General features: G+C 41.8%; 1 protein-coding gene across 3 annotated transcripts in view; it reads left to right on the forward strand.

Moving 5' to 3' along the window:
* Positions 1–17,718, forward strand: part of DNAJC27 (DnaJ heat shock protein family (Hsp40) member C27) — a 34,426-nt gene extending 16,708 nt beyond the window's left edge. The window contains exons 4-7 of one of the 3 annotated variants that reach the window (XM_030311519.1): positions 6,684–6,848; positions 7,359–7,481; positions 10,697–10,857; positions 13,727–17,718. In XM_030311519.1, coding sequence (XP_030167379.1) covers positions 6,684–6,848; positions 7,359–7,481; positions 10,697–10,857; positions 13,727–13,859 — 582 coding nt within the window. In that variant the 3' untranslated portion in view covers positions 13,860–17,718. Of the gene's footprint in view, positions 1–6,683; positions 6,849–7,358; positions 7,482–8,388; positions 9,058–10,696; positions 10,858–13,726 lie in introns of those variants that run through there. The other 2 variants (XM_030311520.1, XM_030311521.1) reach the window with 2 other exon arrangements.
* The last annotated feature ends 361 nt before the right edge of the window (positions 17,719–18,079 follow it).

Consider the following 18,079-nt stretch of genomic DNA (forward strand, 5'->3'; position numbering starts at 1 on the left):
TAAGTGATCAGCAGGACGAGGTGAGCCCAGTGTCCTCCTGCACCGCCATCTTCTCAAACTCCTCCATAGTGTTTTTGAATAAATCTCTGAATCGCCGCATTAGTGGGTGGTCTAGTTATAACACTATTTAAATTATCACAGTCTTCTGATATCATCATTTTAACAGTTTGAGTGGAATTGTAGAAACTTTTCCTCCCTTTGCATCTCTTTATCTTCCCCCATTTATGATTGTCTTAAAATTTTCTCTATATACCTTTAGAACTGCATGAGATAGTGTTTAATCTTTGCTTAACTGTCACACATAATTTAGAAAACTCAAGAAAGAAGGAAAGAAAGCCTGTTATATTCACTCATATTTTTGTTTACTCTGATCTTTCACCCTTCACTGTATTCCATACTCCTTCTTCATCATTTCCTTTCTATTTAGAGAATTTCCTTTAGCCATTCTCTTAGCATAAGTCTACTGACAACAGATTCTCTCCTAGTTTTCTTTGATTGAGATTGTCTCAATTTCCCATTTGTGCCTGAAGAATATTTTTTCTTGTTATAGGGTTCTGGGTTGATATTTCTTTTTTTTTTTTTTCAGCACTTGAAAAATAGTGTACTTCTTTCCTTTGGCCTCCATGGATTCTGATGAGAAATCTGCCCCTTTGGCTACAGAGAACAGGCTTTTGTTGGGCTTTTATTTGTCTGTACCCATTGACATTTCTAAGTTGTACTTCTTCAGTTACATATCTTAGATATATGAGGCAAAAGAAAATCCAGGAAACTTACCACTGTGTCATTCATTGGGCCTCGAGGTCCCTAGCTTATCTGCTTTCTTCTCTCTACCTTCCAATGTCTTCCTATATAGGTTTTATATATAACACTCGGGGTTTTTTACCTGTACTTAGCAGGAAGAATAGGGAAAAGTATATCTACTCTATCTTCCTGGAAAAAAAAATAATAATGTAATGCCTGTAAAATCTTCCATCTTGTGAATATACCCAAATATATAGGTAAAATGAATTATTTTTTTAATGTTTATTTAGTTTTGAGAGAGAGAGAGAGAGAGAGAGAGAGAGCGAGCAAGCAGGAGAGGGCCAGAGAGAGAGGGGGGCAGAAGATCCAAACAAAGCAGGCTCCGTGCTGACAGTAGAGAGCCCAACACGGGGCTCGAACCCACGAACTATGAGATCATGACCTGAGCCAAAACCAAGAATCAGATGCTCAACCGACTGAGCCACCCAGATGCCCCTAAAATGAAATCTTTTTAAATGTGGAGGCTTATACTTTACAAGTATAGAGTACTGTCAGTGAAAAAAGAACAGAAGTTCTAGATTACCACAAACTTGACACAGATTCTAATTACTGGAAATGCTAGAATAAATCTTAGATTTCTTCAAAGTCATAAAAATGGAGAGTTAGAAAATGTCTGAGAATTAATGTGGTCCAGCTTCTTTCTGCCCATTGTAGGATTTCTTTCTGCAGCATTCCTGATCAATGGCCATCATTCATTCACCTCATACCAATATGCCAGTTTCTGTGTTGGCCACTGGTAATACATAGCCCCTGTCCACATGGAACATAAATATGTCAGAGCACAACATGTTGAACAAATGACAGATTGCTTAGGAGTATTTAATATCCAGCCCTAGCTTATCTGGGAGGACAGGAAGTCTTGTTGAAGGAAACAATGTTTATATTGAGCATTGATGGATAAGTAAGGATTACGTAGATTGGTGGGAATCCAGGAATGGTACACGGGATAGTTTTGAGTGGTACAGACTGAATAGTTTGGAGAATGAATGTCTCTAATGATGGGGTCACACTGCTTCACAAGTTCATCCTTCATAGAGTTAAAAACTCTAGATTAACGGCTCCCTTATGAAGGCTGCCTTCCTTTGACGTTCAGTATTAATTCTGGCCTTGTTTTTGGAGCAACATACTGAGTCTGTGCTTCTACAAGAGAACTTTCTAATATTTGTTAATCTGGTCTTTTTCAGGTAAAATATTTTCTAGTCCTGCCCCAGCTGGGCCTATCAGCATCCTTGTGGGTAATTTCTAGTTAGTTGATAGGGAGCTGGGGACCAAACATAACATTCCAGATTGTCTAATGAAAAACACTGAGTGTTCCTTTACTTCCTACCGTTAGACACCAGACTTCCGTCAATGCAACCTGAAATTATAATAGCTTTTTTTCAGCAGCTTAAAAAGATAGAAGCATAATTAATAGAAGCTCCTTGAAATCACCACTTCTGAAGTACCTTTTCTCTGAATAGCTTTGATTTCTCCTTTTTTGTCAAATAGTTGGCTGGCTGCAGCTCAAACCCTCCTTTTTGACAAGACCGAAGCCATCTTCTTCCTAAGTCCCAAGCTGCCCAAAGTATACTTTGGCTCAGCACACAGCTGGTTTTGAAGCACCCATAGCCATTCTCATGATCCCTGACTTCCCCCAGTCCTTGAGGCCTGTCCTCCATTGAAGCTTCTGTTGTCATCTGTCCTCCAGACAGGTTTACCCAAAGGGTCTGCTGAGAAAGGACAGTCGCTTAGAGTGTGAGACAGCACTCTCCGAGGAAATGTCAGAGAGGATTGTGAGGGAATGGCGGGCCTGTATCTTACCAGCAGTCCTGCTTCCACTGATGTACACAACTATGTTCTGGGGCTTGTTGGTAGGAGTTACATGGTCTATAGAAACCTCTTGAGGCCCGAGTGATATTAAACTAGCAGCTTTCTCTGACCTATAAGCTGGAAAGTTTGCCATCTTTGCTTTAAGAAATAATCCCGATTCCCTTAGCATCCTATTTAATTAAACTTTGGATGCAGCAAGACTTCCAGGACTAATATTAGAAAGCTGTTTTGGGAGATGAGAATAATAGAACTGTAGGGGACCATTGAGGCATCGACTTTGACCTTTTCGTTTTTACAGATGAGGAAACGAAAGCTTGAGGTCATAAAACCACTTACTCAAGATTACAGAGGTAACTAGCTGCTGAGCCCAGACTTGAACTTGAGTCAGTTGAAAGAGAAATCCGTGGGGCTTGCCTAAGTCTCTGTTTACACACAAATCTCCCTCTGGATAACATCATTTGCATCTTGGAATTCGTTCCTTTCCCCTTTGGCCTCTACTTTCATTCCTGACATTCAGCTATTCTTTTTTATTTTTTTTAATGTTTATTCATTTTTGAGAGACAGAGAGAGACAGAGCATGAGCGGGGAAGGGGCAGAGAGAGGGAGACACAGAATCTGAAGCAGGCTCTAGGCTCTGAGCTGTCAGCGCAGAGCCCGACGTGGGGCTTGAACTCACGAACTGTGAGATCACTCTAGACCCACCAGGAGATCATGACCCGAGCTGAAGTTGGACACTCAACCGACTGAGCCTCCGAGGCGCCCCCTGACATTCAGCTATTCTTGATTTAAAATGTCTCAAATACTTTCACCTGCTAGGCCCTGTTGGCGACGTATCAGGATGCATGCCTTCACATTCTTACAGTCTAGTGGGGAAGGCAGCTGTATATGCTACCAACTATAAAACTAGACAGGAAGTGATAACAAGCGCTACTAGAAGCACAGAGCCTGTGGTGTTTCAGGGATGAAGAAGTTAGATTCTGTTTGGCAGGGGTAGGAGGTTAGATGATGAGGCACGGGGCAGAGAAAAACTACATGAAAGATACGGTGTTATAGCTAAACTTGAAAGATTGAAGGTAAAGAGGTGTCTGTTTCCAGGTGGAATTAGGTTTGGGGAAAGAGAGATTATCCAGTTTGAAGTGCAGCAGGTAGGAGGAGGGTAAGACTGGAAAGTTGGTGGAGGACTGATCAGAAACTTTTAACGTCAATTAAAAGAATTTGAACTTTAGGAGGTTGGCAGTAGGGAAACACTAAAGAATTTTTGAACCAGGGCTTTCAAAAGATAAATACACAGTATGTATAATGTTGCTGGGGAGATTACTTAGGAAATTCTTGGACTGGTAGTCAAGAGATAGTGTAATGTTGGCAAGTGGAAATGGAAAGGAAGTGACAGGTGCAGGAAATATGGCAGAGGAAGCTTCTACAGGATTGTTTGTCCCTGATGTGCAAAAAGGCAGAGGAAAGCAGCAAAGGTTAACGCTAGGCTTTCAATCCACGTGACTCAGAGAATGGTGTGCCCCTATTATGACTAGAAGTTCAAGGGAAGGAAGAGATTGGGAAGGAGTAAGATGGAGGCTTTTCTGTTGTACACATTGAATTTGAGATTCTGGCAGGACATTCAGCTGGAAGAGCCTAGAGCTAATTGGAAATGCAGGTCTGCGAGAACAGATGAAAAGGCTCACCTTGCAGGATCTCACAGTTGAAACTGTGCAGGTGGCTGGTGTTGCTGAGTTGGGAGGAAGGATGGAAGAAGAAAGTCTGAGGGCCCGGGACAGGATTTGGGGAAGGATGGTGGCAGGCTGGAGTGGGAGCAATGGAGAGAGGAGGAGTTGGTAAAAGACCAGTTAAGAACCTGGAGAAGGTGGTGTATGGGAGCCAAGGCAACATGAGTTTCAGGAAAGAAGGGAGAGGCCCGTTTTCACTACTGCGGGCGGGCTGAGGACCATGAGGACTGGGGAGAAGACTCTTGCCGTTCATCACTTTACATTCTTTATGGTTTTGTTGGTCTTAATTGTAGAGGATAGCTTCTTCTGTTTCTGCAAATTAGTAGGCATAGGCAGTCTTGGTTCAGGTGTCTATCTGTACTCAGAAACCTAAACTTCATGCCTGATGCGTGTAAGATGTCTTCATTTCTTACCGCATATCCAGCATGAGTGCGTATATACTGGAATTCCATGAGAAGGCGGGTAATGCGTGGCCTCTGTCAAGGTTCTTACTGGAATTTTGGCTGAAACCCCCAATCTGTCAGTGTCGTTCCTCACCCACCCCACCTGTCATTGCCTCTGCCACGTCAGTGTGTCCTGTACTTCGTGCTGCCTCTTCCTAGAGTTACGTACATGCCCCAGAAGCGAGACACCGTTTCTAATAAAGAATATCAAAGGAGGACAATCAGAATGAATGTGAGGAAGGAAGGAGGAAGGTGCTTATATACACTGTTTTCCAGGCACCATTTAGGTGATTTGCCTTCAGTATCTCATTTAATCCTCATAATAACCCTGTGAAGTAAGTGGTATTGTCCCCATTTTACAGATGAGGAAACTGAGATGCAGAGAGGTTAAGTGACTTGCCCAAGATCACACAACTAGTAAGTAAGTGTGAACCCAGATCTGACTCCAGAGCCTGTGCTCTTTCCCATTACATCACACTGAGGCTCTGAGTTCAGAGTTCTAAAGTTGGTGTGCAGACCCAAGAGTCATGGGGAAGCTCTGCCTGATGTTCTGGGGGAGCCAGCTTTGGGATGTGATATATAGAGGTCTGTGCCTATTGCTGACGCTTATGTCATTTTTGCCTTAAGTTCTTCATTGTTCACTCACTTTCTGGTTCTTCCTAAGAAGAGCTTCACTCTATGGAATTTGTGTTATTTTAAGGTCTACTAACAAGAATTAAAGATTGCTTGCCTCAGGGCGCCTGGGTGGCTCAGTCAGTTAAACGTCCGACTTCGGCTCAGGTCATGAACTCGCGGTCTGTGGGTTCGAGCCCCGTGTCCAGCTCTGTGCTGACAACTTGGAGCTTGGAGCCTGCTTCGGATTCTGTGTCTCCCTCTCTCTCTGCCCCTCCCGTGCTCATGCTTTGTCTCTCTCTGTCTCTCAAAAATAAATAGGGGCGCCTGGGTGGCGCAGTCGGTTAAGCGTCCGACTTCAGCCAGGTCACGATCTCGCGGTCCGTGAGTTCGAGCCCCGCGTCGGGCTCTGGGCTGATGGCTCGGAGCCTGGAGCCTGTTTCCGATTCTGTGTCTCCCTCTCTCTCTGCCCCTCCCCCGTTCATGCTCTGTCTCTCTCTGTCCCAAAAATAAATAAACGTGGAAAAAAAAATTAAAAAAAAAAAAATAAATAAACATTGGGGCGCCTGGGTGGCGCAGTTGGTTAAGTGTCCGACTTCAGCCAGGTCACGATCTCGCGGTCCGTGAGTTCGAGCCCCGCGTCAGGCTCTGGGCTGATGGCTCGGAGCCTGGAGCCTGTTTCCGATTCTGTGTCTCCCTCTCTCTCTGCCCCTCCCCCGTTCATGCTCTGTCTCTCTCTGTCCCAGAAATAAATAAACGTTGAAAAAAAAAAATTTTTTTTTAAAAAAATAAATAAACATTAAAAAAATTTGCCTTGGGGTGCCTGGGTGGCTCAGTCGGTTAAGCGTCCAACTTTGGCTCAGGTCATGATCTCGTGGTTTGTGAGATTGAGCCCCATGTTGGACTCTGTGCTGACAGCTCAGAGCCTGGAGCCTGCTTCAGATTCTGTGTCTCTGTCTCTCTCTGCCCCTCCCCCCTCAAAATAAAATAAACATAAAAAAATTTTTAAAATAAATAAAAGAAAATCGAAAAGATTGCCTCCAGGGAATGGAACTCAAGGTGAGGAGGGTGGGGCAGGAGGCTGTTGTTTTCATCACAAGGTGAAAACTAGGCTTGTACTAGGCTATTTTTTTTATCGTGTTATTTTGATTTTCTAAAAAGTCCCTTAAAGACCAGTAGATATTGGTCTTTAATCTGACTACACCAAAGAACACACTTTGTTACATTCATGACTGTGAGATATATTCTTCTAAAATCACAAAACCTACAATTTGTGCACCTGTTCTTTTATGTGAAGGTTCGTAATGAGTTTTACAAGGATACACAGGGTGTAATACTGGTCTATGATGTTGGGCAGAAGGACTCCTTTGATGCCCTTGATGCTTGGCTGGCAGAGATGAAACAAGACCTTGGACCTCATGGAAACATGGAAAATATTGTATTTGCGGTGTGTGCCAACAAGGTAACTGCTTTGGAAATGTTTGCTCAACCTTCTGAATTCATTATGGGAGGAGTGCAGCTCTGAGTTTGGGGGAAGAAATGAAAAGAAGTACTTATTCTATGATATAGGAATCAACATCTTTTCAAAAGCTATGTCCCTAAGACGTAAAGAATAAAACCACAAACTCTGGTGTACCAGGATATTTATCCATTTTCTTCTGGTGCCATACTTGGGGAAGGGTATTGGTGACTGAGCAGGATAGGTAGACCCTCTGAGTAGGAAGAGTTTTCTCAAAGGATAAAGTGGGAAGTGTGGGACAGGCACTTGCCATTTTGCCACAGAATATCAGTCTGTGTTCAATATTAGCAATTTTTTTTGTCCCTTGTGGTCCGTATAATTGCATATACTAGTGCTGGGGGTTCCTTTAGGAGTGGATTTTGCTTCAAGAAAGAATTGATGAAGACCTCACTGGGCCTGTTTTAGTGGGTCATGTCTGGGGTCTTCTCTCTGTCCTCCAACTTCCTATTTCAGATTGACTGTACCAAACACCGCTGTGTAGATGAAAGCGAAGGGCGTCTCTGGGCCGAAAGCAAAGGGTTCTTGTACTTTGAAACTTCAGCACAAACCGGAGAAGGAATCAATGAAATGTTCCAGGTAAACTAGCATTGTTTTGTTTGTATCAGGGCTGGCCATGCCCAATTTTAGTTTAAATTATGAGAAACAAAAATGTAATAGGAATTTGTCATTAGAATAAGCTTGGTCTTTCAGAAGCTGGTGAGAAAAAGATAGAGAGAAAGAGGGAGAGAGACAGAGAGAGAGAGAGAGAGAGAGAGTGTGTGTGTGTGTGTGTGTGTGTGTGTGTGTGTGTGTGTGATGTCTGCCTGCTGACTACAGACCTGGGTGATTGTCAGAGTTACTATGGGAAATTCTTCAAAATACAGATTTTTGGGCTCTAGACCCACCAGAAGCTTAGTGCTGTGATGGAGCTCAGGAATCTATATTTTGAAAAACCTTTCTAGGTGATTCTGATGATCATCAAGTTTAACGACAGTTATTATATACTGACAGTAGAACAAAGATTTTCTTTAAAACTGCCTTTGGTTAATGGTGTTACATTTGCACGCATAGTTATGTGGAAGCATTACTTTGGCAAAATTGCCTTGCCAGAGTGAATGTGTATGGTGCAGCTAGAGAATAGGGGACTGTCATTGCAGAGTCCAGCCAGTCACATGTAAAAATAAGGTCTTACCCACCAAGTAGGCGATGGAAGGATGTACTCATATTGCAACCTGAATGAATGGTCATTTTTAAAAAATTACTAATCTTGAATCATTTTAAGGGAATGAGGCTTTTTAAAATAATAAATTATAAAGTCAACTCTTAATTACAGATACATTTGGAGGTAAGTGGTGGCATGAATTATGCATTTTTTCTTATGAATATATCTGATATTTTGGGAATTTTTAACATTTCAAAGAGTGTAGCTATACTGTAACGAGTTGTTCTTAATTATTGAGTGGGATTTTATTTAATCTTTTATGCTGAATTTCTTTCTCATAAGATGTCACCGCCCCTACTAGAAGACAAGTTTCATCCTTGGCTGACAGGCTGAATTGGGCATCAGTAGCTTCTATTTCAAGACCAAATAAGGTTGATGTTGGCTTGCCACACTCTGTATCCCATTTAGCACATGGTCCTGTGTGAGTTTGTACCTATTCATGTGCAGTAACGATGCTTAATCATTTGAATAGTATTTTATCATTCTGGCGAAGTTTACGTGTTTCATCTCATTTGAGACTCTTACTGTATGATGGGTATTGTTCTTATTTCCGATGTGATAGTATCTAAGAGTAGTAAAGTGACTTGTTCAAGGACTATAAATAATGACTGTTGAAAATTAAATTTCTTTCAGCACTTCAAAGGCGATGGTCCATTCTCTCCTGGCCTGTATTGAATCTCATGAGACGTTAGCACCCATTTTTACTCTTATTCTTTTGTACATAATGTGTTTTTTTCCCCATCCAGCCACTTTCAAGAGTTCATCTTTGGCTTTTAGCATGTGGACCATGTGCCTGGGTGTGGTTCTCTTTATATTTGCCCTGCGTGGTGTTTCTTGAGTTTCTCAGATTGCTAGGCAGGTGTTTTTCACCACTATTTGTTCAAAAGTTTTTTGGCTCAGGATGTCCGGGTGGCTCAGTCGGTTGGGCATCAGATTTCGGCTCGGGTCGTGATCTCGTGGTTTGTGAGTTTGAGCCCCGTGTCGGGCTCTGTGCTGACAGCTCAGTGCCTGGAGCCTGCTTCGAATTCTGTGTCTCCTTCTCTCTCTGCTCCTCCCCTGCTCATGTTCTCTCTCCCTTTCAAAAATAAAGACTAAAAAAAAAAAATTTAAAAAGTTTTTTGGCTCTATTTCTACTCTTTTCCTTCTGGGACTCCAGTTACATGTATATCAGACCATTTGATTTTGTCCCACTGTCCTTGAGGCTATGTTTATTTTTCTTCCCTTTTTCTCTCTTTTTCAGATTGCGTAGTCTCTATGGTGACAGTGCACAGAGTATGAGATATGAGCAGGATCAAAAAATAGTTTTCACTTCAGACAACAAAAAAAATAGGCAAAGAATCTGAACAATTTACAGAAAAAGCAATAAGCATATGAAAAGACACTCCACTTCACTTAAAATTAAAGAAATGCAAATTAAAACTGTGTGACACATGTAGGTTTGGCAGAAGGGAAGCTGTATGATTATGCCCCATAGTGACAAGGGTGTAGAGAAATAACACTGTCAGACACTGTGATGGGAGTGTAAACGGCACCGTTTTTTTTGTATGAAAATTGTCAAAATCAAAAATTAAAATGCCCGTACACTGTTATTTAGTACTTCTGCTTTTAGGAATTTGTTTTAAAGCAGTATCTCCACAAGTGTGTGGAGATACACACACACTCACACACACGCACACACACACACAAAGTATTCACTAAAACACTGTGTGCAGTAGCAAAACCTGGAAACAATAGCCTTGTCTAAGAAAATAGGGAGCTGGTTAAATAAATTAAGATATAGTCACACAGTGGAATACTGAACAGTCATTAAAAAGGAAGAAAGTGTCTAGAGGTAGCTGGATAAAGGGCCCAAGGTCTATTTTTATGTGAAAAAAATGCAAGGAGCTAAGCAGTATGTTTAATCTGCTCTCTTTTATGTAAAAATTTAGTGTGTAGATGGAGGTACTGGTATTCTGATAGAAAATTTTTCTGGAAAGATACTCAAAAAAAATATTAACAATGGTTACTTCAAGGAGAAGAACTTGAGGGACAGGGAGACATAGTTTTCATTTTACACTTTCATTTACCATTTGAATTTTTCTAACAGTATTCATCTACTACTTTTTTTTTTTAACATTTATTCTCTTTTGAGAGACAGAGACAGAGCGGGTAAGGGGTAGAGAGAGGGAAACACAGAATCTGAAGCAGGCTTCAGGCTCTGAGCTGTCAGCACAGAGCCCGACGTGGGGCTCGAACTCACAAACTGTGAGATCATGACCTGAGCCGAAGTCAGACGCTCAACCGACTGAGACACTCAGGCGCCCCTCATCTACTACTTTGTAACTTCAAGTATGGTTATTTGAGAATAGGATTATGAGCCATTTAAATTTTATTCCTTATACTTTTGTGTTCTTAAAAAAAATACACAAGCACACGCACACACATATAAACATACAGAGTAGGATGAAAGAAAAAAAATCTTCCAAACTATATTTGCTTTATGGTGAATTTTAAGAGTTATTGGAATGTATTAAAATTCTTTAAGTTATGCTTAAAAGGAATTCCTGTTTTCACAAAGTCAGTTCTATTCTGGGATGATCTCTTTTTGCAGACCTTTTACATATCCATAGTTGATTTATGTGAAAATGGCGGGAAACGTCCTATCACGAATAGCAGCGCTAGTTTCACCAAAGAACAAGCAGACACCATTCGCAGAATTCGAAACAGTAAGGACAGTTGGGACATGTTGGGAGTCAAACCTGGGGCCTCAAGGTAAGCAATGCTCTAGGATATTAGTGCTGAGTGCTATCAGTTGTCAATATTATAGGTCCGGTACATCTTCTTGTAATTGGCTAGAAATATGAAGTTTGTAGAAATGTATTAGATTATGTTATAACTCTTCTTCACTGAATTAACTGAGTACCAGAAAAACAAAATAGAGGACACAGTTGCCTGATGAGGGAACTTTGTGGTGTATTACATAAAAACTTTCCGAAACAGCATGCTCTGATTTTGTCTGTGTTGAAAAAGAGCCTACAAGCAAATGTAACCTTAAAAAAAAAATACCTTACAAAATCATAGAGTTTTAGAAGAGGAAAAGAACGTTAGCAGCTTATCCAAACATTTCATTTTATAGGTGAGAAAACTGGGATTCGTGAGACTAAACACATGTTCAAGGACCCTAGGCTGATTCTGTCTCTTTTCTACTGCACTTAAAATACTGCTAGGTCCTCATCTGTGTGTGAATTTATGTTAAATGGTTTTATTTTTAGCCAAAAGAAATATTTGGGAGGAAGAGAAATACAATCACTTTTCTTTGTTGCTTGTGTAAAAATAAATCCTTGTTCAGTATGGTTATATAACTTTTAACAATATAACGCTTCTGTTACTGCACATATTATAATTTTTATTGGAATTATAAGGGTTCTTGGATCTTTTTATTTTATACCATAACTTTTCTCCCCATCCTTCTCCCTTTCTACTTTTTCATCTTTATTCCCACAAAAGAAAACTACATGTTGAAATGCCTTCTTGGCACCAATAGCATTAAGTTTCTCTTTTCCATTTTGGTCTCATAGCATATCTTCGAGTCTAGAAGGCAAGAGGGGAGGGGGAGAGGAAGACAGTAACTGGTCACCGTGACTTGCCAGGCATTACTGAGGAGGCTTTAAGCACCTGAACAATTCAGATGGTCTCATGTATATAGCTCAATTAATTGTGCCTTTTAAATGTCCTTTTGGATTTCCATAGTCTCCTTCTAAAGTCTTCCGTTTCACCTCCAAGAGATATTGGCTCTAAAATTAAGAAACTCTACTTGTTAGTTAACTTAGAACAGGAAGGAAAAATAAAATTTGGGTTCCTTACTTATTTACTATGTTAATTGGAATCTACCAAAATTTATAGGACCTCCTTAAGTTCTATACTGTTAATCAATATAAACATGTACTTTTCTTATCTTTGTTTCTCTGGGTCTATCAAACAAATTTTATATGGCAGTGAGCACATTTCAGAGAACCTATAAGCAGTTTTTAAAGGTATAAAGAGTTTTATTGTCTGTTCAGTGATGTGTTTACTATTCTTGAACTTTAAGAAAATTTTCATTTTCAGTAGAATTAATATGTTACTTTGTTAAAAATATTTAATATATTTTTTATTTTGGAGAAGAATTCTGGCAATTCAGATTTCTTCAGAGAGGGAAAATAGAATTTTTGTTAGCTAATATCAAAAGTAAAAAAGCCCCGTGCATGTTTTAAAACAAGAAAATTCGGGACTCGTCTGAGAGCAGAAAGCGAAAAAAGCCTTACAATACATGCCCCCAGCCTGAACTGTTAAGATGACCCTGTGGCCTCAGTCTTTCCAGGTAGACACACAAATTTTCCGTCACCTGCAAGATAATCAAAGACCATCTCTAATTCAGAGAGCCAAATAGAAATCCTTCTGATAAAAAAGGAAGGAGAAAAACTAGGACATTTGGGAAAGCACCATATCCAGGCTTATAGGATAATTGGAGCCCTGAATTACACAAGGAAGGTGGGAAATAAAACCATCTGGTAAGGACAGAGCTAAACCTGGCCAGAAGAGGCGCTGGGCACTTAGAAGCGTCTGGAGCCTGACACCAGAGGATGCTGAAGAGCAGGGAGAGGGAGGGGCATGTGGTCTCCAGGCTCCTCCCCAGCCGGTCCCTGCTTCTTGAAGAGCTCCGAAGCCTAAAGAGCCCTCCTGGAGCTTTCCTGGCCTTTGCGGACACATTCTGTGCTGCTCCTTTCCTCTCTGGATTATGTTCACTTCTCTCTCTCTGTAGCTCTCGGGTACCCCTCTGCAGCGTCCCTTTCTTGGTCAATGGTGTGACCATCTTCCCTGAGCCTGAGTTCCTGTGACCCTGGAACTCCTTTCAGCCCATTTCCTAACATTTTCTCCACCCGTACATCCAGCTCATCATCTGCTTCTGCCAACTCATAATGTTATCTCTCGTCTTCGCTTGTTTGTCTCCACAAACACCTTGATCCAGACTCTTGGGACTTGTGCTTGGGTTATTGTGACAACCTCCTACCTGTCTCCCAAGTTCAAAAAACAGCTTTCTTAGCACCCTTTTGTCACGAAACACCTACTGATGTCATTGTTCATCAAATCCACTTTTTTGTTGTTTTAGTTTCAAGGCCCTTCTCCTACTGACCCCTGCTTCCTGACCAACTTTGTTTTTGTTACCTCCCGGCGGTGTCCTCATGGAACTTCATGCCGTGGCCCTGCTGTTCCTAGTCTTTGCCAGCTGTCTCCCAGTTGCTCTGTCTTTCCCCACCTTCCTTCAGAACCCTGTTCCAGAGGCCTTCCCCAATCGCCCCACACCCTCATCGTGAGTGCCTGCTGGGTACTGCGGACCTTTTCATCGGATCTTTCTTTTACCAAGGGCTTTCTTGGTGTTTCCATACTCACTTCACCCTGTGTTTCTTTTTCTACTTTTATGTAACGTATTACTTATTTGTATATTGTTGGTCTCCTAGTCCTTTAGTCCCCCTTTTGAGAAGAGGTGGTCATTATTTGGGAGATACTTTCTGCAAGAGTTATTATGGAACCCCTGACAGCCCAGCTGCAGGGGGCGGGGGCTGGCCTGTGGCTGACACAGAGCTTTGCTGCTCTCTCGTAGGGATGAAGTCAACAAAGCCTATCGGAAACTCGCTGTGCTGCTTCACCCTGACAAGTGCGTGGCGCCTGGTAGTGAAGATGCCTTCAAAGCAGTTGTGAATGCCCGGACAGCCCTCCTGAAAAACATCAAATAGGAAGTAAGAGACAAAGACAAGTGTGGGCCTCACGTACAAAGTGACTCTCCCTAGAAGGGAAATAACCAACGTGGATTTTTTTTCTCCACAAAATCCTACTGCTTTTTTCACCCGTGTTGTCATTTGTAAATTAGAAATCGAGGTGCCTGTTACCATTTCGCAGACATTTTTCAGAGCGGTGAAGAGAACCGAGCACCCCTTGTACACTGTAGTTCATTTCATATTTCCAGGTAATCTGAATTTTTTCCCTTTCATTTGTAAGCTCTGTAATTGTAGCATCCCATATGCACTTCACTCAGGAAAGTCCGTGAGGTTTCTGGAGGGAGGAAGGAGGATAGGAGAACCCTTACACTTTTTCTTTTTCTTTTTTTTTTTAAATTCATCAGAGAAGGAAACAACAAAAACAAGGAAACAATATCAAAAAACCCCAAAGTTTGGTGGAACCTCACAAGCGAGTCGTTCCTTTTACAAGTTCCTTAGGTGGTATTTGAACCATCGTTCGATCTATAATTAATGAACTCTTGACAGCCCTTTGGAAGTTTGTGAGTTGAGGTGATACAGTTCTGAGTTGAGCAGCCCTTTCAGCACCTGCAGTCTGGTCCCCTTCTCCAGCCACCAGGGGGAGGGACGAGCTGGTCCTGAGAGAGAAAGGGCCGTGGCAGCCACGAGTTCTGGCTACACTGGCTGCTCCTGGGCTTGGCCCGGATCTGAGGCCTTTCTTTAGCCATGGACTTGGGCACTGGTAGTGGTAGGGAGTATCGTGCACCTAGGAATCAGGAATCTGACCCCAAACAGAAGTGCTTGCAGGTCACACTAGAGCTTGTGCACATATCCCCAAAGGGCAAGGCCAGAGGCAAGGCCAAAGGGCAAGCCCACCCTGCTGGGGCTTGTCTGATGCCCGGCAGCGGAGAAGCCCCCCTATGAGGCTTATGCCTTTTCTTGTTTCTGCATTGTCTGCCCCGGATAGGCAGGAAAGGCAGGGTAGTCCCCCACGAGCCGTGCCTCGTCCTCACTTCCTCATCTACATTAGCTCCCCTTCTTCCTCTTCTCTTCCTCTTATTTATTTATTTATTTTTAATATACCATATCTGTCATTTTTCTCTTCTTGAATCCCTGGCTTTTGGCCACTGCCTCCTCCAGCCTCCCTTACAAGCCTTGACCTTACAGCCCTCCCCAGCAAGTCCTGGTTGACCAGAGACAAGCATGGGTCCTTGAGGTGGTGGTAGAGGGAGAGATCTGAAGGCCTGAGTGGAAAGAATCTCTAATTTTTGCTTTGGCTCCATATTTCTGAATAGTGATCATTTTAAACTACAGATTATGAAAACTAGTTTCACATAGAGAAACACATTCTCTTGCCATAGTCTCCTCCTCAGTATCCAAGGAATGGATGAAGATCAAGTATATCGAGACTGACCATTCTTCCAGAGCTTACCGAACTAGTCTCACTGTTTGACCCATATTATCATCAATCTCGGTACGTTACTCATATTGTTAGCTGTGACCACCCTGCACTAATTGGGGCTTTAAGGTACATAAAATTTTACTGTCTGTGAATTTTAAACAACTATCCCATATTGATCACCAAACAGCATTTACCTTCTACCTAAGAAGAAAAGCCAGTTTGGTTTAACTCAAGCCCTTTGCAGTCTTCTGGATTCTTCTCTCCAAAGCAGCTTCACTTTGTGCGGCTGCACTAGGGCTGCATTGAGCTTGTTGTCTGGAAACCAGAGCATTGTTTTCTAGTATGACTTTTCATCTTGGTGATATTGAAAACGCTTCTTTTTTTTACGAATTGAGTTCGATATATGATTTCCTGGGGATTTTGCTCTGGACTTTTAATTTTAAATAGCTTCCGGGACTACAGAATTCCAACCCAAAATTTTTGCAAATTTAGATTTTGCTTAAGGCCTTCATCATGCCTAAAGTAATTAAATGTAGATGTATTCTTGCAACAGAAGTAGAGTCATGTAAACGAGGGATTGTGCATGGTAGTGTCAGCCGACATTGACGTGACAGCTCAGAGTATGTGGCCCTGTGTAAAGCCTGTGCCGGGTTCATCACTGTTACTGAAGACCAGACCGGTCACCTCATTCAACTACGTTGTGCAGATGAGCAGAGAGGTCTTGTGCTTCCATTCCTAGACGAGTGACTTGTTGGAATTTAGCCTGATTTTGGTTCTTACGTCTTGGAACTCAGTTCCCAATACCTTCATTATTCATGTGAAGGGTGGCCGTGAATGACTTCATTTATGTAAAAGAAAGAAGAGAAGAAAGTTAAACTTCAGGGTCCTAGAATTGGTCCGAGTGCCATAATCCTCGAGTAGAATATTAAGGGATAATAAAGCATGATTTGCAATGCAAAGGTTTTCAACACAAACTTCATACAAAACTTCGTAGACCTCTGTGCATTAATTTAAATTCTTGGTATAAACGTGTACTTTATAGTTCAACTTGATTAAAGTCCTTCAGCCTTGTTAATCCTTCATTTAGGATTTCAAAATACATCGGTGAGAGTAACAAGTAGCAGAATCATTCCATCGGCTAAAAAAATTTGATGGAGAATTTCGTTTTTCAGAAAAGAATGAAAAGTTTCGAACAGCTCTTATTAAAGAAAAGCCATTACCTCCACGTCTGAGTCACCAAGAATTAACAGTTTTAAAGCTTGTTAGAAATCCCTTGAGGCCTTTCCAACTAATTGCCCATCCTACCTAAGCACTTTAACATACACCCTCCTGTGTCCCCCTCCTTTTCCCTTTGTGGCTTCTTTTGAATTGATGTTCTCAGCTGTCAACACTTTTTTTCACTCCAGCTCATCATTTCATTTCTTCACACAGATGTGTCCTTGGCTCTGTTAGCCTGTTAGCTTAAAAGTCCAGGCCTAGAGTATTGTGCTGCTACCCGGGATAAATTGCTGTAATTCTATAGGTTGCACACTATTCTTTAAGGCTTACATTTACCTCAGGAAACTTACCCTAGTATGTGCTCATGCATTGAATTCTCAACTGGTAAATAATTTCTTTATATCCATGAATAAGCCAGTACCTAGTTCACTGTTAGTTAAAAGAGCCATAGATAAGGCAGCTAAGTTTCTGAAAGAAAGCCAGAGTACGTAAGCAGCCCCCAGGAGCCCTGAATCAGTAGCGCAGTAGCTGCTCCCCAGAGAACAGTGACGGGGGGGGGGGGGGGGAGGTATTTCAGTCCCAAGTTAGAAAGGGTGGAGCCGTGTGCAGATTGCCTCTGACAGTGACAGTGACAGTGCCCTTCTCAAAAGTAATTTCTGTAGGCGCTGGAATGTCACTCCCTTCTCCGCTGCACTCCATCTAGCTCACTCTCAGTCTGCCAACGTTTTTGTAAAACTTTGGAAAATGAGTTTAGCTGCGAAATATAGCTACCCACCTTCCCTTGCAAGTTTTGCAAAGTGAAGAAAGGTTCACACTTCTCATATTTGGTACTTAGCACAACTGTAAGACAGTAATGTTTGCACATTGGTTTTTCCATTAAACGTCTCTAGAAAAAACACAAAGTTTAAATTTGTGATGTGGGTAAGTTAGATTGTGTCTAACAAGCAGTGCAATATTAAGCCGTGCCAAAAAGGCTCTGTTGGTGAAATGACTTGTTGGCAGGTCGGACGGCGTGGGTTAGTGCCCTGCGTTGATTTCCCACGGGGCGATCGTCCCCTCTGACTGTGAATGCAGAGTCTCTAAAGAAACCCTTTGCTCTTACGAGGTAATTTACATATTTGCTTTCTGTCGAAATAACTGAAAATGTTAGATCCAACAGTTGTTTATGTCTTGTATAGAGAGTGTCATATGTATTTAAGTTGTGTATTTTTATAAAATAAAGCCAAAAATCAAACATCGGTCCGTGGGCTGCACTTACTTGTTGAGACACTGGTCTTTCCTGTCTAACGTACTAGCCTAGAAGCAGTCCAGTCCCTCACCAACTGAGACCTTAGAGCAGACATCCTGCCTGAGTTTCCAGTTGGCAAATGGAGGAAATTTTATTCATCAGTCCGTCAGGCAGTTCTAACCTTGTTAAGTTATGGTAAAAGTGTTCGGATCTCTTAAAGATCATGTTTGCCTTTTTCATTCAGATGAAACTGTTATCCTATTTTAATAACTGGTCTCTGGAAGCAAGAATCCTTAAGTAATAGACTGTTGTGAACCCAGAATTTGAAAGGGGGAAGCCTGGTAGGGCCAACCCACAGAAGGCGGTGTATCT

Source organism: Lynx canadensis, chromosome A3 (assembly GCF_007474595.2).
Source record: "Lynx canadensis isolate LIC74 chromosome A3, mLynCan4.pri.v2, whole genome shotgun sequence".
Classification (NCBI taxonomy): Eukaryota; Metazoa; Chordata; class Mammalia; order Carnivora; family Felidae; genus Lynx; species Lynx canadensis.